The 27,125-nt window shown below is 43.0% G+C and overlaps 2 protein-coding genes and 1 pseudogene across 4 annotated transcripts in view; 2 read left to right on the top strand and 1 right to left on the bottom strand.

The window, feature by feature from the left end:
- MBOAT2 (membrane bound O-acyltransferase domain containing 2) overlaps positions 1–17,020 on the bottom strand; it is a 109,473-nt gene extending 92,453 nt beyond the window's left edge. Inside the window, exon 1 of one of the 3 annotated variants that reach the window (XM_025261583.3) lies at positions 16,905–17,020. Coding sequence is in view for 2 of the 3 variants with exons in the window: in XM_006073815.4 (XP_006073877.3) it covers positions 16,062–16,154 (93 nt within the window). In the remaining variant the exon portion in view is untranslated. Of the gene's footprint in view, positions 1–16,061; positions 16,292–16,904 lie in introns of those variants that run through there. The other 2 variants (XM_006073815.4, XM_025261582.3) reach the window with 2 other exon arrangements.
- On the top strand, positions 16,153–17,406 carry LOC112578122 (formin-like protein 20). The gene is made up of 3 exons (XM_045162422.1): positions 16,153–16,159; positions 16,213–16,813; positions 16,932–17,406. Exons 1-3 carry the CDS (start codon positions 16,153–16,155, stop codon positions 17,071–17,073), a joined length of 750 nt encoding a protein of 249 aa, XP_045018357.1. The 3' UTR covers positions 17,074–17,406.
- LOC102401053 overlaps positions 17,144–27,125 on the top strand; it is a 44,839-nt pseudogene continuing 34,857 nt past the window's right edge.

Here is a 27,125-nt window from a genome sequence, read left to right as displayed (position 1 = left end):
TTTTCTAGATCTGTAAATTTATTTCTGTTTTGTTATATTCATTGCTTTTATTTTTCAGATTCCACATATAAGTGAAAACATACAGCATTTGTCTTTGTCTGTTTGACATGTTGTGGCAAATGGCAGAATTTCATTTTTCTTTATGATTAACATTCCATTATATATATGCAAGCGTATGTGTACCTGTGTATATATGTATATACGTGTACACTACACACACACATACATGTATCTTCTTCTTTATCCATTCATGTGTTGATGGACGCTGAGGCTGCTTCCATATCTTTGTTATTGTAGATGATGCTCCTATGAATGCTAGGGTTCGTGTATCTTTCCAAATTAGTGTTTTTACTTTCTTCAGACACCCACCCAGGAGTAAAACTGCTGGATCATACGGTAGCTATATTTTCAGTTTTTGAGGAACCACATGTTGTTTCCCACAGGGGGTGCACCAATGTACATTGCCACCAACAGTGCAGGAAGGTTCCCTTTTCTCCACAGCCTCACCAACATTTGCTATTTGTGGTCTTTTTGATGGTGGCCTCTCTGACAGGTGTGAAGTGATAACACTGTGGTTTTGACTTGCATTTCTCTGATGATTAGCAATGTTGAACATCTTTTCATGTGCCTGTTAGCCATCTCCATGTTATCTTTGGGAAAACGTCTATTCAGGTCTTCAGCTCATTTTTTAATTGGGTTGTTTGGTTTTTTAAAATATTGAGTTGTATGAGCTGTCTATATATTCTGGATATTCATCCCTTGTCGGTCATGTCATTTGCAAGTATTTTCCCCCACTCAGTAGGTTATCTTTTCATTTTGTCAGTAGTTTCCTTTGCTGTGCAAAAGCTTTTAAATTTAATTAGGTCTCATTTGTTTATTTTTGCAATTTTCTTTACCTTCAGAGACAGATCCAAAAATAGACTGACAATTTATGTCAAAGAGTGGTCTACCTATGCTTATTTCTAGAAGTTTTATGGTTTCCAGTCTTACATTTAGGTCTTTAACCTATTGTCATTTCTGGTCAGCAAAATAACACCAATAATATAAACAGTGCATGTCATTCATATTTATTGTTTATAAATGAAAATTAACTTTCAAATATACATATATATAGATAAGCATTCTACATTTCACTTGAAATTATCTTATGTTACTTTTATATTAATATTCTGTCCGTTAATATATAAATAGTTGATTGTTATTATGACAGTAAAATGCTATTATAATTGATGAGCATAAAAACTATTAACAGGAAAGCAAATGAGTTAACGTGAGTGTTAAGAAAGGTTCATTTATATGACAACTTTAAGAACATTATATCCACTGAGGAAAATTTTATAAATTTTTTAAAAGTCAGGAAGAGATTATATTATTTTATAATTCTATTACTTGTAAAATTGTTTAGTGTACTATCATAAAATAAAAAAAAAACCTTTAAGAACCATATAGGATTTTTACTTATTTAGTTCCTTTTAAGTCATGAAAAAATGACCTTTTTAATGAAAAAGCTATATTTGGGAACTCTACACTAATGAATTAAAAGCAGAATAATTAGTTCTGTCATCTCAATTTCACAAGGAGAAAGAACTCTAAACTCACACACCATAATATCCATAATGAATCATACATACACAATAAAAATATGTAAGAAATACGGACAAAACAAAAGTGTTAAAGTGAAGTGGGGTTCCCAAAACATATTTCATTCTCACTGATCAAACCTAAGACCAATGGTCTTCGTAAGAATGCTCTAAGAGACTTCCTATTGTTTTGAGTCCACAGACATGTTTGCAGAAATGATTACAGGGCATGTTGTGATTACAGGAGCTGAAGACAAAGAAATCTCTGAGATCTGTCTGGATACTTCAGCTTTGACTCTCTATTGATTTTAACACTCAACCATCAGACATAGATTGTGATTTGACGGACACTTATTTAGAAGCAACCTTAGATAATACATTTCCGATATTTCGTCCACGCTCTTCAGCTATGTTCTTTTTCTCATGGCTGAAAACAATCAGCCATGAGTACAACGAGTCCACTGAATCTAGAGAGGTGGTATTTGGGGCATGCCTAATGGTTTCTACAGTGTCTCAGCTATTACTTTTCTCAAAGAACATGCTTATTACCAGGTCAGTAGCTTTATTTTTATTTTTAGTACATACTTAAATAATAGAGGTCTTCCCTGTAGCTCAAATGATAAAGAATCTGCCTGCAACACAGGAGACCAGGGTTCGATCCCTGGGTCAGGAAGATCCCCGGGAAAAGGGAACGTCAATCCACTCCAGTATTCCTGACTGGAGTATCCCATGGACAGAAGAGCCTGGTAGGCTACAGTCTGTGGGATTGCAGAGTCAAACACAACTGCAAATTATTAGAGGCAAAAAGCAACAAGTCTTCAAACAAGGATGCCAACATTATAATGCTCTAAAGACGTCATCCTTGGAAAATGGACTTCCAGGTGCAGGAGAGCTAGAAACATTCACTCAGGAGCCCACAAACTCCACAGTAGAAGGTTTAGGGGTATCGATACCTGATTTACTAACGTGCACCTGTTCATCAGCCAACCATGTGAAGACAGAATGCAGTGTCTCCCACAATCCAGAAGGTGATCATGAAGAAGTGGGCTTATTCAGACCACTTCTGGATTACACCAGAATGTCTGTAAGCACCAAGATGACAAACTCTCTAACCACGACAGCTATGCAGAAATGGACCTGGCTACCCCAGCGTAGACAGCAAGCTCTCCATCACAGAACCCTTCATGTAGAAGCCAGATGACCATTCACCAGAGACTTCAGGGGGAAGATTTCATTTCACACTAGCAGTTCACAGCAAAGGTGCGATGACCACAACTGCTGACGTTTACAGAGCGCTTACTACCCACGAGGGTCTGCAACGTAGATAAAGCAAGGCTCAGACCACTCACACAGAACCACAGCTTGAACCTGAGCTGACTCCTGAGTCCACAGCCTTAACCACTAGACTCTTAACCCATAAAACCTGTTTGCTTTTTAACCAGCGGCATCACCAGACCCTGCCTGTCTCCCCTCTCATTGCTGTAGCTCAAGGCCTCAAGTGGAGCTTGGACATCCGTCCATACTCACTCAAGGGGTGAGCCTGCCCTGTGTGCCTCTGCAAACAGTTTGCTTAACTACCAGTTGTACTTCTGCTCTGGGATGCCAGGAAAATTTATCCTTCAAGATTCTGGCTCAAATGTTACCTCGCCCCAACCAGTCCAATCCCAAGTTACAGATGTTTCTCTCCACAAGGTTCCAGGGTGGTACAGCCAGCCCTGCTCTCTTTCCCTACCTGACCCCCACCCAGCCCCCTCCTGGGACCTATGGCCATGTGACAGAGCGCTGGCAAAAGGAAATACAGTCCAAGTAACACGTTATGTGCCACTTCTGGCCCACAACTGGGACCCAGAGAGGTTCCTTTCCCCCTCCTTGTCTTCTTCCTCTTTCCTCTTCAGGTTCTCAAGGTCTGGTCGCCAGACCCACAGCAGTAGCATGACCTGGGAACCGTTCACACTTGCAAACTCAGACTTAACTAAATTAAAAACTCTGGTTGTAGCTTAGGCAATCTGTGTTTTAAACAGCACTGCAGGGGATTCTCTGGAGAAGGAGATGGCAACCCACTCCACTATTCCTGCCTGGGAAATCCCACGGACAGAGGAGCCTGGCGCACTGCAGTCCATGGGGTCGCAAAAGAGTTGGACACGACTGAGCACCCAAACAGCAGCAGCAGGGGACTCTCATGAAATCTCATGTGTGAGGACCTCTGCCCTCAGGTAACCAGCCTCAACCACAATCAGGCTGATGAAGTAGCAGAACAAGGTGCTGGAAGAACACTGTTCTCTGTAGGACCAGGTGGAGCGATCTATCCACCAATCTGGACCATTTACATCAAAACTGATGTGAGAAAAGTATAGTCTATTCTCTTTAAAGCCCCTTATCAGTGGGACTCTGTGCAGCAGCCTTGTCCAAACAAAGCCCGGCATCTCTCCCCTGAAACACCTCACACGCCGTACAGGTGTGTCCATCTCTCCCCTCCTCTAGACTAGAAGCTCAGGAGCCAGACTGGCTCACGCTATCTCTGCATCTCCCCAGGGCCTGAGAAAACCCCTGTCCTACACCACGTGCTGGATCGACAGTGCTACCTTCATTCTTTTCCATCTTTACTGCCAAAACGGTAATCCCTAACATCTAAAATGATACCAACGACCCAGCAGCTTCCTTGTATAAAAACCTTCTAAAAGCAACAACACTCACTATAGACTAATACCTTCGCAGTTTCTCAGAATGGTGCCAACTTATCAAAGGTCTGTCTTTCACACTGCTCCTACATAGCTGACTTGGGCCCCTGTTTCAGAGAAGGCTCTTGATTTTGACCCTGACCATCTCCCCCAGTATATAACGTTTACTAACGCACGTTAGGCTTTCCCTCGCTGCTCGCTGCTCACTGTCCAACAGAAAGATGACTAGTCTTCCTTGCAAACCCACGTTACCAGCCTGGCCAGGGCGCTGGCCTGTACTGACAGCACTCCTTCATTTTACAAGAGCTAGAACTCCGATACTTGGTACATTTACCAAATCTGGAGTTAGGGGCAGAATGGGCAAAAGCAATTTAATATTTTCACTGTTTTCCAGAGGTTCCTGCTTTCAGTAAAATCAATACAAAAAAAGGGGGGGAAACAATCCAAGACCAGCCTTCTGGCACTATTTCAGTCTATTTTGCCCTCACTGAAATGATCCTAACATCCTTCTATCTTTAATATTCCATGCAGGATTTTTTTCTAAATTGACACGTGTTTCCTACCAAATGCCACATTCCTAACAGAGTTCCTTTATAAATTATTTTATAGTCCCATGTGCTAAAACTGAGCCTATGCCAAAAACCTTCTCAGAACAACATATTTATTTCTCCGTTAATTTATATGTCCTAAAATTTAAAAAAAAAGAAACCTAACTCTTTAGAAATGAATCCTTCCAATCCACATGGGAAAGAAGAAAAAACATACAGTTCGACAAGACCCCAAACACTCTGTTCTTCAATTTTGACTAGTTTATCAGAATTTCCATTCAAATCTAATGGAAGGCTGAAGCTCAAAGCTGTGATGCCAAATATAACCAAGATTTTCCTTTACTGTGTGGCTTTTAAAATATTTTCCAAGAACAAAAGGAGAAGATATGATTTGTCTCATCCTACAGGAAAGGTACGGGGATCCCACAGCAGGATGATACTCTTAGACTAAGCACACGAAACCACCCCCGAAAGTACCAGCCAAGGGCACCCTACCCTGCCCTCCATCTCTACCCTCTCAGCTCTACACAGACACCAAAAGTCTTCGTCACATCTATTCTTGGTAAGCAGCTAACAAGAACAGCTGTGTCCATCCCAGTATTAGAAAAGGCACACTAACACTCACAGGGAAACTCACTATAGATTAAACTTAAACCTCACAGTGAAACTCACTGTAGATTAAACTTAAACTTCAAAGCCCAAACAGTTATCACAAGATAAAAGATGCTGACCAAAATTCAATGTACACTCAAAAAAAAACAAAAAACTTAAAAATTGGTAGGGGTTTATCTGGCAATCAAGATTGTTCCAAGTATGACTTTATTCTCTACTAGCCAGACATATTTTTCCTAATTTCACACCCCATAAAACAGCCTTGACCACTTAGGTCCATTAATAATTGAAATACTCCATCTGCAAAAAGAATAAAATGGTAGTTGTGGGAAATTCCAACCTTTCCACTTTAATGAGATTAGTGTTCAAGATTATTTCTGAGATGTGACCCTTTCCAAATGACAAGAACTAGTCAGACAAAACTTAATCTGAAATCCTGCTGGCCAGTTTAAAGGACAAAATTACTAAGTGATGAAACATGAGACTTACATCTTCAAGGATCACATGACGTGGTCCCCGAGCTTTCTGCAGCCCTGACTGCCTGGTATGGTTATCATGGGGTCTGTCAAGTATCCTTGATGTCTCCAAAGAAGAGTGTCCTTCAGATTGGAATGACCACTATCGACTGTAACAGAAACGGCTACCTTCTTCCTAATGGCCAGTAAGCAAAATCTGGCCTTAGCTAAATTGTTTGGGCTCAAAAAAAAAGAAAAAAACTTAGGAAAATGTTGGGCAAAATTTTTAAAATCACAAATTTTCACACAAAAAAATCCAGAAGTCCGGCTTCCCCTGAAAAACCAGCTCTGGTAACCATCAGTGAATGTGAGTGTGGGCTTTCCTTTTGGGCTGGGCATGGGTGTTCCAGACAGTCAGGCTGTTTATACCTTCATTTACATCCATTCATGTTCCTTGCCTGGCCAGGACACAGTTTGGAACTCTCGTTGATATTAACTACTTCACCTGATCCATGACCTTAGGTCACAATACCTTACAATAAACAGAAACTCCCATGGTTTATAAAATTTAATGCTAGTCTCAGGCAAGTCTCCTTCTATATAATTAATTTCTAGTACTTCACTGCAAGTCTTCACATTTATCTTTGAAATTTCATATTGTTAAATCAGATACACTCAATTCAATCACTATTTATTTCACACCCAAAGGACCAGTGGTTTTGAAACTAGTGTTTTGCAAAAGGCAGTGCCTCTCTGCAGTTTTAACAATGTAAGTATCACTTAAATGTCTTTCATACACTGTAGTTTTACCTATAACCTACCTTCAAAGAGAAAACGAAAGGATTCAGAATTTTTTGTTTGTATAAACAGGGAGCTATTTATTTTAATATAACATGTAACTGAGTAACTTAAATATATCTAAATGTGTATACTACCTACAGCTCTGACCTTCTATAGATAACCAGTTTGGCATAGAAAACCTCAAAAAATTTAAAAAGCCTCTACAGGATAATGGATTAAAACAGAAAGCATGTGACATCTTTGTCTGATGCTGAGCTGGTAGGAGGCTGGGGCTTTCGTGGAAGAGTGTGGTCCATCTGATTGGCAGCTGGGCTGGCCCCTGGCTTCATCTCTCCCCAGGGACACAGGCCACCCGGGGAGGAGCCCCTGGTGACACCTGCCACTAGCCGGGCTTTCCTGGGCTGGCTGGCTGGGGGACCTGGCTGGGGGGGTGGTATCTGAAAGGTGCCCTCTTTCAGGGCCCCCACCCACAAGAGAGAGGGCGGGGCACTCAATGCCCAGCTCTCCGTTCCTTCTAGATAAAGACAGGACAACTGTCTGTCCGTTTGTCTGTCTCCTCTCTGAGCTTCCTCTGCAATGCCGGCCTCACGGCAGAAACACCCCAGAGGTTCAAGAAGCAGCTCCTCGATGAGGCTCCACCCAGGATGCCCACAGCCTCAGGCAGCAGCAGGCACTCACCTACTGTGTGCGCCTGTGTCAGACACACAGGAAGCCCAGAGGGAGCAGCAAGGGACTGGAAAGGATGGGATGGTGGTGGTGGTTTAGTCGCTAAGTCGTGTCCAACTCTTGTGACCCCATGGACTGTCACCTGCCAGGCTCCTCTGTCCATGGGATTTTTCAGTCTTTAAAATTCTTCGTCAAGGAGGCACAGGCTTTAGCTGAGTACTGCCAAGTACGGGTTTGCTGGCCCAAAGGAGTGCAGAGGGCATTTCAGGCAGAAGAAGTCTGATCAAAGGCATGGAGTTAAAAGATAGGAAGATGTACTGTGGGAAACTTAAGTAACTGGTTCATGCAGGTACCGTGGGCAGCAGACCAGGATCTAACCTCCAGCCTGACAACCTTTGGCAGTACTGGCAACTTCCAGCTCCTGCTGGGAGACAGCTAGGGGTGTGTGAAAGGTGACCAAAGTGAGGGTGGAGTCTGAATAACAGAAGGGGAGGTGGCCTCCACTGGTTTAGGGAGGCTCTAGGCCTCTCCTTTAGGCCTAGGGTTCCCAGAGGTGAGTGGGCATAGAATGCGGGGGGGACAGTGGAGGGAGCAGGGCCTCTCACAGAGCAGGCCTCACACTCTGGAAGGATTCCAAAGTTAGACTCCTGACATGTTCTCCAATGAGGTCACACGTACGGTCACTACAGATACAATGACAGGACTAAAAGGAGACATGTACACCATTTGCTGAAAACTCAGGGTCACACTGCCCAGTGTGCACTATGGATTTTATCTTTCCCCAAAACTGTAACTATATTGTCAACTGCACAATTACACTGCATTACATTTTGGAGACTACAAGCTAATTGGTTAAATGCAAACAATTAAAAAATGTATCACATTACCTTTTAATAAAACGGAGAACCTTAAAAAATGTGGCCAGGTAGCCATGTAGCTCTGATGGTAGGAGAGGGGCTAAGAAGGAGCCTGGTTAAAAACGTAGGTTCCCTGGCCCTCATTCTGGGAATACACATTTTTAAATGACTATCCCTCATGATTTTTGACACAAGTGGTCTTAGGAGATCTTAGTGGTCACATTTTAAAAAGCACTGCAGGGACTTCCCTGGTGGTCCAGTGGTTAAGACTCCGAGCTCCCAATGCAGGGGACCTGGGTTTGATCCCTGGTCAAGGAACTAGATCCCACATGTTGCAATGAAAGATCCCATGTGTGCGGCAACAATTGGAGATCTCATGTGATCTCATGTGCTGCAACTAAGACCCGGTGCAACCTAAGCAAAGAAAAGAGAAAAGAGAGAACGGCATTGCAAAGGGCAGCCTGGAAACTGGGCAGAGTTGTAAGCACGTAACCCATCAGTTTTACAAGGCGCAAAGCCTGCCACTGGGTGTGGCTAATAGCAGTGGCGGCAGAAGCCTGACTATGACGGCTGGAAGTGAACAGAAATGAGAAAAATGGAAGAGGCACGATCCAACTGTTCTTTCAAAACATGCGACTGCGAAGAAAGAGACAGGATGAGGACGCACATTAAGGGCCGACAAAAGGGTTTTTATGTGTATTCCTCATGTGGAGAGATGGGTGACACGGTGGAGGGCGCATCAGTGATGGTAGTGTCCTGCACAGGACTTCAGTGCCCTCCGGATCCACTCTCCACTGCACTCTGTGCCCCCACACCCCCTGCAGAAGCATCAACCTGCCCTCTGACCGAGGCACCAGCAGGAAAGAGAGGATGGAGGGACTGGGGTATTCATCCCCCCTCCCCTCTCCCTCAAGCCCACCGCAGGCTGGCTGGGTCCTCACGGAGGGGGGGGCGGCCACAGCTGCTCCTCCACCCCTGGGGGGGGTGGGTCTCATTCCCGAGGACTCTCCCTTTCCCTCCTCTCACTCCCCAGGCCCAGAGGAGTTGGCCCTGGAAGACTATCCAGTCCTTGCTGATTTCCCCAAACCTGCCCACCTCTTAGTAAATGGTTCTTGGAGTCTCCGTGGTTACCTAGTTCAGCCTGTCTCCTACCAGAACCCTAACGGATACATACAACATTAAGCAGAACATAAATGCCAGAACAGCGCCAGATCCAAAATGCCTCTGTGGTTCAAACACGACAGCAGTCACATCAGATGGGACTCGGGAGAAGATTCATGGGCAAAGTGCACTGGATGCGGGCTTGAAACAACAGCGAGGATTCTGATTAGCAAAGGAGGGGGCACATGCCACCTGTTCAAATCCCCTGAAGCCCAGTTCTACCTTTTCACACTTCAGCTGTCCCTGCCCTGTTCCGCACCCTACATATTTACCAAAGCAGGACCCAGGTCATTCATAAAACCATTACATGATCACTCTTCCAGGGGCCCCTGTTTGCAGCTTGTTTTATTTGAAGGAAATCTTGCCAAGTTCTATCATCTCAGAATCCCACCTGCTAAACTGACTGCAGGCAAAAGCTGTATGTGAGCTGTTTTATTTCCCTGGAAAGTCAGCTCTGATGGGCCACAGTAAACAGAGACTAAGGTTATCTGAGCCTACTTAGGCATTTTCAAACCAGAGGACAAAGAACTCTTGAACAGTGAGGAAGCAGAAAAACCACTTTTGACTCCAAATTCAAAATGAGATTTTAATCCCAATTTAATCACCGTGTGGGGGATAGGACTGAACCTGAGCCTGAAATTTCCCTTCCTAAAAAGGAAGTCCTAGAGACTTAAAATGGAATATATATGAACAGATGTCAGCTCCCCAAAAGAAAAATAGAAGACACATCCCAAATACTGCATACTTTGTAAAGGAGCCAGGTATTTTACATAGGTCATGTATTTTAACCATCACAATCATCTACAAATAGCTACTATTTATTTTTTATTTATTTTTAATTGGAGGATAATTGCTTTACAATTTTGTGTTGGGTTTCTACCATACAGAAACCATGGGTTTCTTATGAATCAGTCATAAGTACACATATATCCCCTCCCTCTTAAACTTCCCTGCCACCCCACCCATCCCACCCTTCTAGGTGATCACAAAGCACTGGGCTGAGCTCCCTGTGTTATACACCTTCTCACTAGCTAGCGATGTTACACACGGCAGTAAATATATGTCAATATTACTCTCAATTCAACCCACCCTCTGCTTCCCCCATTGGATCCACAAGTCTGCTCTCCATGTCTGCATCTCTACTCCTGCCCTGCAAATAGCTTCATCAGTACCATCTTTCTAGAGTCCCTATACACGTGTTAATATACAGTATTTGTTTTTCACATTCTGACTTCCTTCACTCTGTATAACAAGCTCTAGGTTCATCCACCTCACTAGAACTGACTCAAATTCATTCCTTCTTGTAGATGAGTAACATTTCATTAGGTATATGTACCACAACTTCTTCACCCATTTGTCGATGGACATCTAGGTTGCTTCCACACCTCGGCATACAAATAGCTACTATTTATTATCTTTATTTTATAGATGAAGAAACTGGGTCTTCAGGAAATATACAGTAATTTACCAACAAGCACAAGGCTGGCAGAATCTTGTTCCAAACCAACCACGCCATTTCTACTCTGCCACGGCACTACTACTTTCTATCAGGGAAGGGAAACTGACACGGAAACCAACACAGACTACAACTTAGGGCACCCGGTCCTTTGCATTTGCCCTGGGACTAACCAGACGGGCAGTTTAAACTTACTGCTGAAAACATCAAAATTTATTAGTCCATTTTCCTCCCCGAGTTCATATTTATATTTCCTTCAACTCAGTCCAAAAAGAATTTGGGGCAGCTGGATGAAACAAACACAGAATCATGGAATTTTAAAACCAAGTGCAACACACATTTTACACAGAGGGAAACCCATTTATGTAAAGTGACGTATTCAAAATTAGTTAACTGGCAAGGCCCAAAATACAGAGTCAAGATTCTCAGGCCCATATGCCTTCCTGATGAAAAGGAATCTTCCACAGCAGACTGCCTCAATACGGAAGGGTTCTCAAGATGAAGGCTGAGGCTCATTACGAGTGTAAAGGTAGACAGGAGGGACAAATGAGTTAAATATTTGTGTCCAAAACTAAAGCAGTCAAATGGCAATTTTAAAATAAAACAGACCTTTGATTTGCTTGTTTTGTTGCCAATCACCTTCTTTTCCTAAAAGTCATAATCTTAAAAAAGCTCAAAACTGAGAATGTCATCTGCTTCTTCACCTATAGAACACGGTTCATCACAGTACACAATTGTAGGAGAATTAAAGCAGTTAATGTTTTAAACTACTCTTTTCCCTAAGATAGTATTTCACTTCGTGGGTTGTTTACATGGCACTGAGTTGGGGAGAAGACATAGAAACCGTCAATCAACAAAATGACCCCAAAAAAGGATACAAGGATTCTCTCTTCTGCCCACACGGGGTTTTCCCCACCCCAACCATGTCCACCAGTACTTCAGCATTAGGAAAGGTCTTCCTCTCCACCTTGTCCTCCAAAAATACAGTGGCAACCTGGATCTAAAACAATGATCTACCAAACAACTTGCCACATGTTAAAAAAATAAATTAAAACAGACCTTTTACTCAAATGCTTAATACCATATGTACATATATTGTTGTTTAATCCCTAAGTCGTGTCCACCTCTTTGGTGACCCAAGTGACTGTAGCCCTCCAGGTTCCTCTGTCCATGGGATTTTTCCAGGCAAGAATACTGGAGTGGGTTACCATTTCCTCCTCCAGCTGCCCCAAATTTTGCTTCAGATTATTTCAAGTGGATTTGATCTAGAAGTGTTTGCACTTTACAGGGGATCCTGGGTCACTGTCCTTCTCTTGAACGTGTCGCTGTCATTGATGTCATCAGGGATTTCATTTCTAATACAGGATTCCTCTGTGTCCAGACTCCGTTTCATAGCAGCAGGAGGGGACATTATCCCGTGCTTGACGTTGTGACACTTGGTACTTCGTGCTTCAGTGTTGGAAAAGTAAATAGAGTATGTCCAATGAGTATAGAAAAATTCTGTCTCTGTTCAGATCTGAATTCCTTACTTATATTTCAATCATAGCTGTTGGTTCTCCTCCATCCATGGGATTTTCCAGGCATGAGTACTGGAGTGGGGTGCTGTCGCCTTCTCCGTCTTAGTAAATACTATCCCCCATACATCTTTTTTAAAAATTAAAAAAAAATTTTATTTTATATTGGAGCATAGTTGACTTACAATGTTGTGTTAATATCAAGTATACAGCAAAATGATTTGGTTATACATATGCATATATCTATTTTTTTTCAGATTCTTTTCTCATGTAGGTTATTACAGACTGTGGAGTAGAGCTCCCTGTGCTGTACAGTAGGTTCTTGTTGATTATGTTTTATATATAATAGTGTTTATAAGTTTCTCCCAAACTCCTAACCCCGTACATCTTAAATGAAAGTTAGAATGTGAATCTTGCTAATAGATTCAGGTGCTAATAGTGAAATTCATCGCATGTTGTAAGACAGTAGTCTTTTCTGTTTATTAATAAACTGATCAGAACTCAGGTTTTTTGTCTTCTCAGTCCTGTGGAGAATTCTCACTTTCCTGAAGTGGAGCACAGTGTATGCCTTTTAGTGTGTACAACCCCCTTGGCTTAAGTAGGTTGCTCCTTTTCTTCGCCTGGCCTCAGTGCAACATATTTCCTCCTTTCTCGCCTACATGATCCTACAACGTGCATTCTTATATCCCATACATAATCTCTATCATTTCCGAAATTTCATACTCACTCTATCAAAAAAAGCTATTTTCTGGCTCTAAGGTCCTTCTCGTCCTCTGATATCAGATAACTGCTTTTATAATTTCCTAATTTTCCAAAACACTGTTAATTAGCACATACCAAATTAACATACTAACAAGTTATAGTTTTACACTTTTCATTTCCTGATTTGTCTTTCTCCAGTTGAATCACACTATTTGATTACAACTAATTCTTAGGCTTTCTCTCAACTGGGACCCGATTATTTACATGTTACCAAATTTAATTTCTGTTTTGCTCAACTTCAAAATAGTGGCTCAATGACTACTTATCCAGTCTTACTAAAAGAGTTTTTAGTTATTCCAAGTGCTTTATCAGCAAAAAAAAAAAAGTCAATTCTTCAGTGCTTCAGAAAAACACTGTATTATCACCATAAAAAGTTAAGCCTTGTATTAAACCAATATTAAGACTTGCTAAGAGGAAAAACAACCCAAAATACAACTGGCTATGCAAATTCAAAGTAGTCTCAAGAGAATGAAGGTTTTCAAATTACAAAATCAAAAGCTGTGGAGGACTTCGCTGGTGGCGCAGTGGCTAAGAATCCATCAGCCAATGCAGAGGGATGTGGGTTCGATTCCATCTGAAGGAAGATTCCACGTGCAGCGGAGCAACTAAGCCCGTGAGCCACAACTACTGACCCCGAGTGCTGCAACGAGAGGCCATGGCGTGAGAAGCTGGCGCACCACGGGGAAGAGCGGCCTGGACTGCTGCAACTAGAGAAGGCCCATGCACAGCAATGAAGACCCAGTGCAGCCAAAAATAAATCAACAAAAAAAGAAAAAATACCTGTGGGTAATAAAGGAGGAAAGTCAAAATTTTAAGTCCTGTCACCATCCCTTGATTCTCCTGCTTTATGTCAGGACCGAAATGAACTTGCTCTTGATTGCTGAGATTTTTTTAAATGATTTCATTACATCAAATCACTTTTAAAGTTACAAGCATTATATAAACTACTTTTAGTTAACACAGCAGAGAAAATATGTCATGGATAGGGAGAGAGAGAAACAGAGAGAAAGAGGGAGGAAAAAGAGCACAATCCTGTTCCATAAATCAAGTGAAAAGCTATAGGCCTATCTCTCTTGCTTTCAATGGCAAAACATGTTTAAAAAAAACCAGATACCTACCCTGCATTTGCTGATACCCTAGCTGCAACCTACTTAAGCCAAGGGGGTTGTAATACACTAAAAGGCATACACTGTGCTCCACTTCAGGAAAGTGAGAATTCTCCACAGGACTGAGAAGACAAAAAACCCTGAGTTCTGATCAGTTTATTAATAAACAGAAAAGACTACTGTCTTACAACATGCGATGAATTTCACTATTAGCACCTGAATCTATTAGCAAGATTCACATTCTAACTTTCATTTAAGATGTACGGGGTTAGGAGTTTGGGAGAAACTTATAAACACTATTATATATAAAACATAATCAACAAGAACCTACTGTACAGCACAGGGAGCTCTACTCCACAGTCTGTAATAACCTACATGAGAAAAGAATCTGAAAAAAAATAGATATATGCATATGTATAACCAAATCATTTTGCTGTATACTTGATATTAACACAACATTGTAAGTCAACTATGCTCCAATATAAAATAAAATTTTTTTTTTAATTTTTAAAAAAGATGTATGGGGGATAGTATTTACTAAGGCGGAGATGGCGACGGCACCCCACTCCAGTACTCATGCCTGGAAAATCCCATGGATGGAGGAGAACCAACAGCTATGATTGAAATATAAGTAAGGAATTCAGATCTGAACAGAGACAGAATTTTTCTATACTCATTGGACATACTCTATTTACTTTTCCAACACTGAAGCACGAAGTACCAAGTGTCACAACGTCAAGCACGGGATAATGTCCCCTCCTGCTGCTATGAAACGGAGTCTGGACACAGAGGAATCCTGTATTAGAAATGAAATCCCTGATGACATCAATGACAGCGACACGTTCAAGAGAAGGACAGTGACCCAGGATCCCCTGTAAAGTGCAAACACTTCTAGATCAAATCCACTTGAAATAATCTGAAGCAAAATTTTCAGCGAACTACCTCTAGCCTGGGGCTAAAGCAATGGTCTCTGAGCCCCCGACTGCTCTAAATATTACTCTTGACAACTCCCAAACTTTCTTTTCTGAATTAAAAAATGGCGCTCCTTTTCCCATCGCAAGACTGTTTCTTTCTCAATAACCCTTTAGGCCTTCCTTACAAACTCCCAAGTGAGGACTGAAATGTCAAATCTTCCCCTATATTGTGTCAAATGCTTTTTGGGAGCGGGGGAGGGTGTCTCCCGTCTACAACGTTGCCACTTTCTCCGCTGGAAACCCTGGTCATTAAACTCACTTCGACTTTTCTGCAGAACCTCTGCCTTCCCGCCCCCCAGCCAAACGGTTGCCTCCTTCTCGAATAAGCCGCACTTCAACGCCAATTGTCCCCAAGGGCCAGTGGCCGACCCCGGAGCTGGCCTCCTCCAGGCCACACCACGGCGCGTCCAGTTGCGCCCTCCACCTAGGCACATCCATCCTTTTTCCACCGCCCCCCCCCCCCCCACGGCGGAGCGTCGGGTGCCACGCGCGCAGGGCACAGACACCCCAGGCTCCCGCAAAGCCCAGCCTTTCCACGCACTGTCTACACTCGTGCCCACCACGCACTGAAAGCCGCCCAGGGCTTCGATCGCCGACTGCCCGCCGGGGTCGGGCGCTGCCCAGGCGGAGAGCGAGGGCCAACCATGCACGCGCGCACGTCGGGGGCCCTGCGGGCGCCCCCCACCCCCGGGCTGCCCCGGAGAGGTGGGGGCAGGGGGGGCAGCTGGGCGGGGGAGGGGGGGGCAGTCGGTGCCTGGCTACGCGAGGACAATAACAAGCAGATCCGCTCCTCCCTTCGGTGGGGCTCGCGCCCCAGCCCCCGCGCCCTGCGCCCATGGTCCCGCGCGGAGGGGGCGGCGCGGGACCAGCGGGGCCGCCTCGGATACCGACCTGGTCGATGGGCAGCCGCACGGCGTTGCTGAGGGGCTGCAGCAGGGTGGAGCCCGTGGTGCTGGTGGTGCTGGCGGTGCTGGTGGTGGCCATGGCCGGCCTGCCGCTCCGCCCGAGCCGCTCGTGCGCGCCCGAGAGGATGGGGATACAGCCGGCTCGCCAGCCCGCCCCGCTGGTCGCCCGCGGTCGGAGCGCGCGGGGCGGGGCCGGGGCGGGGCCGGGGGGCGGCCACCCGCTCGGCCCTCCTTCGGCGCCCCCGCCCGCCTGCCTGCGGCCGCGCCCTCGCGTCGTCCCCCCCCCCCCCCCGCGCCCCCCGGGCCGCCCGCGCGCGTCCCGCCCCCTGACTTCCAGCAGCTTCCAGCCGCCCCCTCCCCACCTCTCGCGCCCTCGCGCCAGACAGCCCCGCGGCCCAATCGCGGCGCGGCTCCTCGACACCCGCAGCCAATCAGGGGCCGGCGACCACGCAGTGCTCCGCCCCCATCCCGGGCCCCCCGGGGCCCCAGAGTCCGGCGGAGGGAGGACCAGGGGCTGTCCGGGTGCGGCTGGCCGACGGCTCGCGGCAGGCCTCCAGCCTCTAGTGGGGGCTTCTCCACCTCCTCTCCCCGCCCCCCCCTCCCCCCCACCGCTTATCCCTCCTTCCTCCTCCTCAAGCGCGGCGGCCAGCCCACCCCTCTCCAGGAGCAGCGGTGGACAACAAAGGGGAGCCGGGCGGCCGCCGGACAAAGGCGAGCCGACATGCGGGGCGCCGTCGAGTCAGTGCTGGGGGAAGTTGGGGACAAAGCCGAGGCGGGGGGCAGGGGGCTGGGAGGAGGAGGAGGGCCACAGACCCCCCAAAAAGGTGACCTAGATAAGAAGTGCCTTTGTCTTCAGGATTGCTGTTCAGTCGTGTCCAACTCTCTGCGACCCCATGGACTGCAGCACGCCAGGCCTCCCTGTCCATCGCCAGCATCACAGGATTGCTGTGGGGGAAAAAACAAACAAACAAACAAACTTGGGGCTAGTTTCCGGTTGAGTGTGCGTTTCGGTCACCCTGCAGCCCACCTGGGCCTGGAGGGGTGAGACTGGTCCCCTTCGACGCCGCGATGGCGCCCAGCCCCAGGGAGGGACGCAGTTCTCACCCGTGCCGGCGGCCTGTGTGTGTCCTTAACTGCCAGCATCCGCATCCCAGGACCGCCTTGCTCAGATGGAACGCTCTTTCTCAGCATTTCTTAATAACCCCTGAAGCGCCTGCTCCCCTGGACTCTTTTCTATTGTGCTGTTACCAGCGTTCGATGTGTGCTGGTGTGTGTGTAATGTATATCTGTTCAGTGTGTCATAAATGTGAACCATTTGAGTTCTTCGAAAATGCAGGTGTCGACTTTGTTTACAAGGTTTCAAACGCTGAGGAATGCCAGGATAGAGCATGGGAGAGCTCAAAACTGGAAGATCTAAGCGTCTGAAATTTTTGATAGAAACAATGGTTCATGAGACTTCAGCCGCACGCTTTCATAATGCTTTCATCGCTGTTTTAAAGGTCTAGCTCACTTAATCCCCACACCAACCACGTGAGGGTGGTACTGTTAACTAAACGGTAGTTTAGTTTAGTTAGTTTAGTTAACACTCTCAACTAAAGAAATGGAGCCACAGAGAAATAACTTGCCCAAGACAGCACTGTGAATAAATAGCCAAGGCTGGACTGGGATCCAAGAAATGGGCCTTGGGAGTTTTTCTTAATTACTACACCCTCTTCTTCTTCGCTCTTAAACCCAGCCCAGAAATTCTCACCTGCTATCAAGCATGCCATTTTCTTGATAGCTATTGTAGACTCTTGGGACGGTGAGACAGCACAGATTTACACGGGCTTCAGTAAATCATCAACTCTCCTGGAACTTAGTGGTCTCTCTGAAAAGGAGGCGGTTGAACTAATTGATTCAATCACTTCCTGCCTAACCTTCTTTTGCTTAACTTAATCCTAACAACCAAACTGAACAAGAGATTCAGAGAAGAATGAAAAAGCTAGGGCCTTTCTTCTCCGTGGGGAGCTGTGATCAGTTAGAAACCAAGTCTGTTCAACGGGCTGTGCATTCAAACATATTATCCCAACAAACTGGAGCCCTCTGTTAATCTCAGAAAGTTTTCTGTTTTTCCCTTCCTCCACTTTGGGGAAGTATAGAAAAAATATACAGGTGGCTAAGCATACAGACTGAAGGAAAACTTGAAATACTGTTTTAAAAAGTTGACGTTGGGAACATACTACAATCTAAAGTAGGATAAAGATACAATCTCAGGTCTAGAATAACTAATGTCTACAAAAAGAAGTTTCTTTAGACTGGATTTTTATTTTAGTAGGACATGACAGAACAGAGTTCACTATTTGAGGTGACTACAATTAACTTAATAACTGCAGTGGGGAAAGTATTATCCAACTGGTAACTTTAGCTGTGTCAATATCATGTTATAATTGTGTCAAAGGTATAGGTATAGTAGAGTAGAGTATTAACAACTTCGGTTTGGGAGTCATACCCACCTAGATTTTTATCTGTCTCTGTGTTTTGTTAGCTGCAAGACCTTGGGCAAGTTACTTAACCTAAGGTTCAGTTTCTTCATATGTAAAAGCATAATAATGGCACCAGCTCTGAATTATAAAGTTATAAAAGCTTACCTAAGAACTCAGACTGTGCTTGGTATATAGTAAGACTTAAAAAATGTTCATCACCATCCAAGAGATGTGATGTGATTCTGAAAATAGAGACTATTTTTCTCATAGTAAAAGTACTGCATCCTCATGTTTCTAATGAAGGAAGTGAAGCCCATATTTCAAGCTAATAACTCAGTGATGATAGCATAAATTTGATGCAGGCCTTTTGACCAGTATCTGCTAATTAGACCTGAAGCTCTTATTAAACTGTGATGATGGGGGAAAGAATTGAATTAATTATATATAATGCCTCACTGTCCTAACTCAGATAACATGCATCTTATAAAAGTCACGTACTTGATCTTAAAAACACACATTTACTGAGTGCTTGCTATCCTCGTGAACTGCGGGGTGGGACATGCTATAAAGAGTAAATGATGCTTATAATCAAAATAAGAAACAGACATATGTATTCATAAAACAGTGAATTGTCATAAGAAAAATACAAAACAAGATCCTTTTTTGAATGTTAGAATGAAAAGATGCATCCAGGAGAAAAAAAAAAACTTGGTTGAAAGTCAAAAGACCTGAACTTTAGTCCTGACATTTTTTTTTTCATTGAAATATAGTTGAGTTACAATGTTGTGTCAGTTTCAGGTGTACAACAAGATGACTCAGTTATACATGTATATATATAAATATATATTCCTTTTTTTCATTCTCTTCCATTATAGGTTATTATAAGATATTAGGTATAGTTCCCTGTGCTATACAGTAGGTTCTTGTGCTAAGTCGCTTCAGCTGTGTCTGACTCTTTGTGACCCCGTGGACTGTAGCCCGCCAGGCTCCTCTGTCCATGGGATTCTCCAGGCAAGAATACTGGAGTGGGTTGCCGTTTCCTTCTCCAACAGCAGATCCTTCTTGATTATCTATTGTATATATAATGTTAGTGCGTATATTTTAACCCCAACATCTTATCCTGATTTTTGCACCAAACAGCTATGAACTTGAGAAATCTGTCTTAAATCTCTGTGCCTTAAATATGGATTGTTATGCCCACCAATGCAAGAGACACAGGTTCGATCCCTGAGAGTTGCCCTGACTCGCCACAACTAGAGAAAAGCCCGCACAGCGATGAAGTATCAGCGTAAAAGTAATAATAGGTTAATTATTTTTAAAGATATTTGTAATATTAGTATGAGAAATAATAATTAGCAGGAAAGAGCTTTCAATGTAGCAAGCACATTTTAACAAGAATTACTTAGACCAAATTGTGAGAGCATTAAGAGTTCATATATAATAAAATGATCCTCTACCTGTGTTCTCATCCTGGCTACCTAGGTCTCCCCCACTAAATTGGCTATGGTAATTGAAGATTGCTAAAATGAAGGTTTCCCTTCCCAACTTATTTTTAACTTTGAATAAACCACTCAGAAGAAATGAATAATTTGCCAAGCTGTTTTTGTTTCATAAAAATGGTATGTGTCATGAAATTTGAGTTCGCAATGCAATTATTTTGCCTATTTTCTGCTCTTATATCTTGGGATAACTCTGATGAAGGGCATTGGACCATACACATAATAAAAGCCCCAGGTAACCAACTGGCATCTTTAAGCACTTATAAGCTAACTGTTAATTGATGTTTTTGAACTGTGGTGCTGGAGAAGACTCTTGAGAGACCCTTGAACAGCATGGAGATCAGCCAATTGTAAAGGGAATCAACCCTGAATATTCACTGGAAGGACTGATGCTGAAGCTGAAGCTCCAATACTTGGGCCATCTGATGCAAAGAACTGACTCATTGGAAAAGACCCTGATGCTGGGAGAGATTGAGGTCAGGAGGAGAAGGGGGTGACAGAGGATGAGATGGTTGGATGGCATCACTGACTCCGTGGACATGAATTTGAGCAAGCTCCAGGAGATAGTGAAAGACAGGGAAGCCTGGACTGCCACAGTCCATGGGGTCACAAAGAGTCAGACTTAACGACTGAACAACAACAAGCTAACCCTAGCTTGAGACCAAAACATGGAATTCAGAAAGTTGCCCTTTAAGACATACATGCTTCAGTTAGGACATCAAAAAATAAACTGAACCAGAGGTAACAAGCACAGAAAACAGAAGAGATAGGAGACTTGCCTGGAGCCATTGAAGTCCTGGAGCAGCTGTTTTCTGGCTCTAAGAATGACCTTTAACAACAAACAAACCTCTTCAGTTTCACTGTCTATACATTAAGAGATTAAAAAACTAAATAATTTCAATGGCTCCTTCTTCTGAAATTATGACTCCCAAGAATTTCTAGAATTTTTTTCTGTCTCTCTGAGCCATTCAGTCTAGTTTTGTTTGACTAAGGGATACAAGCCAAACTCCTATTATCAATTGGAGAATTGCATTGCCCTCCAGTTGCTTCGCTGGTTTCATAACTACCTGTAAGTTACTACATCTCTAATCAACTTTTTTCTCAACAGTGTCTGTGATTCTCAAGGATCTGTGATGATTTCTGTGTTGTGTCTGTGGATCTTGGGGAAATATTTCCCTCATAGATTCATTTGGCTTTTCTACCGTTACATCAGTGAATCATCTCAATTAAAAGAGCACCCCCTTAGTGCTTATTTACTATAATGACACCATCTGAAACCCTCTGCTGCTTAGGCATAGAAAAACAGAGTACAAACTCCCATGCTTCCCCATGTTTGCATAATAGCATTTGTGTCCAGATTATGAAATATCTTAAATGTAAGTCAAAATACCCACCACAGCTTTCATCATAATCACCATCACCACTAGCTGTTCTATTGCTTCTACTTGGGGTAACACATAGGCTAAGAAGGACTTATTTTCTCAGTTCTGCCTAATAGTTCAGGTTATTTCAGCTTGTCTATAATTATAAGAAGAGTTCCCCTCCTTAAATATGTTGACGTCTCTAACCAGAGACACGTCAAATAGAGATGTTGACTGTTCTTCTAAATAGTCCGGTCTGGCTGCTAGAGCGGGAATTGCTTCACCTCTTCTGTTGCTGGCTCTGGGACAAAGAGAAAGCTTTTGGTGAGTTTCCAGCCCACCGAAGAATTCTGTTGCCCCTCAGAAGCCTATCACTTTCAGCAAGTTTCCCCTCTTCGTGAGTGTTGAAAAACATATGTTGTTTTCTCCTTAGATCCTTCCTATATTATTGTCATTTTCCAGATGCTGGGCTTTGCCCATGGCTTACAATAACAATGCTAGAGCCCTAAGTGGTGAGGAATTAGGAATGCGATCATGTCCATGCGTAGACTCTGTGGTTACCACACCCGGCCCTGTCCCCTGGCCAAAGGACTTGCTCTCCCGGACAGGTGACTCCTCTGGTTAAACATGAGGTATACCTGCTAAGGAGGAGAATGAAATGGCAACCCACTCCAGGATTCTTGCCTGGAAAATGCCATGGACAGAGGAGCCTGGCAGGCTACAGTCCATGGGGTCGCAAGAGTCAGACACAGCTGAGTGACTTTTCACTTCACCTGCTAATTAACATCCTTATAAAAAGATTACGGCCTGGTTTCTATTTCATCAAATTATCTTTTCACTTATTTTCCATTTGAAAGCCAATAGTTATTCTCTCTTATTTAGGTTTTTGTATGTAAATTCTGACCTAGGCTTAAAATACTGTCTATCACATGATAGTTCTTATAAAAATCACAATACATTAAAACTAAGGGAAAAACTGTAATGAAAGATATACCAAATGGTCCCATGGTAGTTCAAATCAATTGTATTACTAAATTTATAAATAATGCGTTGCCACGTCCAAAACCAGAATGCAAATCAGGGGGAAATAACCACCAACGGAGGGAGAAGGCAATGGCACCCCACTCCAGTACTCTTGCCTAGAAAATCCCATGGACGGAGGAGCCTGGGGGGCTGCAGTCCATGGGGTCGCTAAGAGTCAGACACAACTGAGCGACTTCACTTTCACTTTTCACTTTCATGCATTGAAGAAGGAAATGGCAACCCACTCCAGTGTTCTTGTCTGGAGAATCCCAGGGACGGGGGAGCCTGGTGGGCTGCCGTCTACGGAGTCGCACAGTCAGACACGACTGAAGTGACTTAGCAGCTGCAGTAGCCACCACCAACAGAAGCCCCTTTCTCAGATTCTTCATTTGAAATATTACCCCTAACTTTTTTGAGGCATTAGAAAGGTAGGATTATAGAAAGTACCAGGTAAAGAAATTGGCCATGGAATCAGATTGCCTGAGTTTGAAGGCTGTTGTTGCTTGCCTGTTGTTGACAGGCAAATGACATTGTCTGTTGTTGAAGCCTGTTGTTCAGTGACTAAGTCATATCCAACTCTTTTCAACCAGCTCCTCTGTCCTCCACTATCTCCTGGAGTGTGCTCAAATGCATGTCCACTGAGTCAATGATGCTATCTAACCATCTCATCCTCTGTCACTCCCTTCTTATTTTGCCTTCAATCTTTCCCAGTATCAGGATCTTTTCCAATGAGTCGGCCTTTCACATAAGGCAACCTAAGTATTGGAGCTTCAGCTTCAGCAACAGTCCTTCCAATGAATATTCAGGGTTGATTTCTTTTAGGATTAACTTTTAATCTCCTTGCTGTCCAAGGGACTCTCAAGAGTCTTCTCCAATACCACAGTTCAAAGGCATCAATTCTTCAGCACTCAGCCTTCTTTATGGTTTAGCTTTCACATCCATATATGACTACTGGAAAAACCATAGTTTGACTGTACAGACCTTTGTCTACAAAGTGATGTCCTTATTTTTTAATATGTTGTCTAGGTTTGTCATAGCTTTCCTTTCAAGGAACAAGTGTCTCTTAATTTAACGGCTGCAGTCACTGTCTGCAGTGACTTTGGAGCCCAAGAAAATAAAATCTGTCACTTTTCCCCCATCTATTTGCCATTAAATGATAGCCAGATGCCATGATCTTAGTTTTTTAATGTTGAGTTTTAAGCCAGCTTTTTTATCCTCCTCTTTAACCCTCAAGAGACTCTTTAGTTACTCTTCACTTTCTGCCTTTAGAGTGGTATCATCTGCATATATGAGTTTGAAGCCTAGTTGTTACTTAATTTATACTGGGCAAGATTTTTTAACCTCCCTGGGCCTCAATCTTCTCATCTATAAAATGGGAATTATAGTGATTTATGCCATTCAAATAACTTTATGCACATAAAACACTTAATGCTTATAACATTGTAAGCTCTCAATAAATACTAACCATCATCACCTCCATCACCATTATCATCCTCACCATTATTATTTTAGGAATAACTGACCTTACAGTATATGGTCACATTTACCATAGGCACAATATACAAAGTAGAAGTGGAGATTAGAAACAAAGGCTGGTTTAGCTTCTGCCTCCAAATAGGGGCTGGGAAGTGGGGAACACTAAGAGCTAAGATTTGGAGTGTAAAAAGGACATTAACTTAGATGATTTACAACAGTCCTGGCCTATCTCACCTGAAAGTATTACTAGAGCTTTATACTTACAAAAATAAATGACAGCTAGGTTTAAACTTTTTCATCTTCTTAGATACTGGAATATATTATGGTAAGTTATATTATTTTTTTCAGCTGTCAGTGTCTATTCTGAGCCTTTACAACCTACACAGAGGAAAAGGATGAAAAAAAGACAAACAGTAATTTATGTAAGAATTTCATGGGTAAGAACTAAGCAAATGAATGTATAATTTATAATTTGCCATATTACATTGTGATGCATTTAAAAATGATTACTCTGATTGATGAATTTGAAAATTCCAGGTAGCATTAGACTTCATCCTTCTCTACAGTATTTCTTTAAATACTATCTCTGAATCCACAAATATTTATCTTTCTTTGGTTAGCATCCAACTGGTAACCAATGAAATGATCTTACATTATTCTAGGACAGGAGCCAGGAACTTGATCTTATTGCATAAAGCTACTCCATTCCTCTTCGTGTAAAATGTATTCAGCTACTGGTCCCTAGATATTTAGCTGAGAAAGCAGTTAAAATTGTTCCCTTTGGAATTCCTTGAGTGTCACTCAAATAAAAGAAAAATAAAATCAACTCTAGTATGTCTGACACAACTCAACAAGTGAGTGTGTCTCCATGGCTTCCACAGTACCACCTTAATCAGAATTACCCATGACACTTGTTTAAAATCCAGATTCCTGGACCATACCAAACACATAAAGAATCAGAATATTTTTTTAAAAGGGAGAAAAATGAGAACAATAATTTTTAGGTCAAAGAACTGGAATCTGCATTTTAGCAATGTGTAATTCTCATGCATATACTGAAGTTTTGTAGGTCGCTCAATACTGTCTGATTCTTTGCTTCCTATGAACTAAAGCCCAGTTGAAGCTGAAGCTCCAGTACTTTGGCTACCTGTGGCTACCTGATGTGAAGAGCTGACTCATTGGAAAAGACCCAGATGCTGGGAAAGATTGAGGGCAGGAGGATAAGGGGATGACAGAGGATGAGATGGTTGGATGGCATCACCTACTCAATGGACATGAATTTGAGCAAACTCTAGGAGATAGTGAAGGACAGGGAAGCCTGGCTTGCTGCAGTCCATGGGGTCGCAAAGAGTCAGACAGGACTTAGCAACTGAACAATAACAATAACAACAATAATGACATTTAAGTGTTTCTCTATTAACATGCCTTTGAGCTTGTTCACTCTTTCTGATCAGTTTCCCCCAGTGCAGATTAACTGGGCAAATGTAAAAGAGCCTGGCACTGAGGGTGTGATATACACTCAGGGCAAAGAGCTGGATGACCTCAGCATCAAGGGACAGATTTTTTTTTTTTTTTTAAATGATCTCACAGGTGGCAAGTGGAACTACCCCAACCAGGGATTGAACCCTTGCCACCTGGACTGGAAACAGAGTCTTAACGACTAAACCATCAGGAAAGTCCAAGGTACAGATATTTTTGATCACCAGTGTTTTTCTATTGAAATACTTGCAGTGAAGAGGAGAAATGGTGGAAAAGTCTGTACATACCAAGGTGAAGTAAAACAGGTGTAAATTTAAAAATCAAATAGCACTGTATTTCATGAAAAAGTCAAGTCCCTAGTCCCACCTGCCCCCACTCCTGTTTTGCTTGCTGGAGTCAACTCTTATGTCTCTGTTGGCATTGTCCTCTGCATTTTCTTAAAAACAAAAGTTTATATTACTATTTTTTTTAAGGTTTTTTTGACCTGGACCTATTTTTTAAGTCTTTTTTGAATTTGCTACTATATTGCTTCTGTTTTATATTTTGGTTTATCTGCCATGAGACATGTGGAATCTTAGCTCCCTGACCAGGGACTGAACCACCACCACCACCACCACCACCACCACCCTGCATTGGAAGGCAAAGTCTAAATCACTGAACTGTCAGGGAAGTCTCTATGTGCTATTTCAAGACCTCCTCATTTTAAATATTATACATCAACGACTTTGCTATGCCTGAATACAGCTCTTTTCTCATTCTCCCTCCAACACTTGCCTCCCAGTATAACTGTATCACTACTTTGGATTAAGTAAATATTCAGAATTTTCATTGTTATGACCTCATAAATATCATTCAAAGATAAGTCACACCGTATACTATGATCATGTTTCCATTTTGCTACTACTTTATATTTTTCCTAGAGTTAACATTTGCCTTTTCATTTTCTTCATTCTGTTTTCTATGTAACTATCACTATTTCATCTCTAAATCCTACCACATGACTCTAAAACTCTTATCACCATGATCATATGCTTCATATAATCTCTCAGTTTTATGTTCCAGAACGCTACTTTCTCCTTATTCATTCTGGATTGGCTGCTCTCTAAACTCTAAAGTGAGCCTTGAGCCTAGGATTCTTTTCTTTTCTTTTTTTTTTTTGGTGTCATGGAAGGATTCCTTTCACTTCTATCCTGTGTTTGAACACATGGATGTTGCACAGCCAGGAACAACACTCAGTCACACCACTGGACTGTTCAAATAGTAACCACCATCCCCCCCTACACACCACCATTCTGTGCATCTACCTCCTGCTGTTTGGTACTTAGGATTTTAGGAATTAGATGGTACACTCATTCTCAACAGGGGCGGTATTGCCTCAACAGCAGGAAAAATTGTTTGGAGGAAGGGGGAGGCTAAGCAAACTTACTCTTTAAAACACAAAACACACATCTAGTACATAAATAGATATGTAGTTTATTTGTGGATTTAAATTAAGGGGGCAAGTCTAAAAAGGCTCTTCAGGAGATCAATAATAAGAGGAAAAAGATTGAGAAACACTGACCTAGGACAGCCTTGGTCACCGATGCCCCAGAATTTCAGGTACCCCATGTAGCCACCACTCCACACTTCTCCGCCCTTCAGGTCTCTCGTGGGTGAGTTTGCATGATGAGTCCTTGGTAACATGCAGAACTGTTGGTGCAAGAGAGCCTGGAAAATACCGTTTTAGCTTTCTTGGGTCTAAAGCATAGGG

Source organism: Bubalus bubalis, chromosome 12, assembly GCF_019923935.1.
Source record: "Bubalus bubalis isolate 160015118507 breed Murrah chromosome 12, NDDB_SH_1, whole genome shotgun sequence".
NCBI classification, from domain to species: domain Eukaryota; kingdom Metazoa; phylum Chordata; class Mammalia; order Artiodactyla; family Bovidae; genus Bubalus; species Bubalus bubalis.
This window is presented reverse-complemented; position numbering and strand designations above follow the sequence as displayed.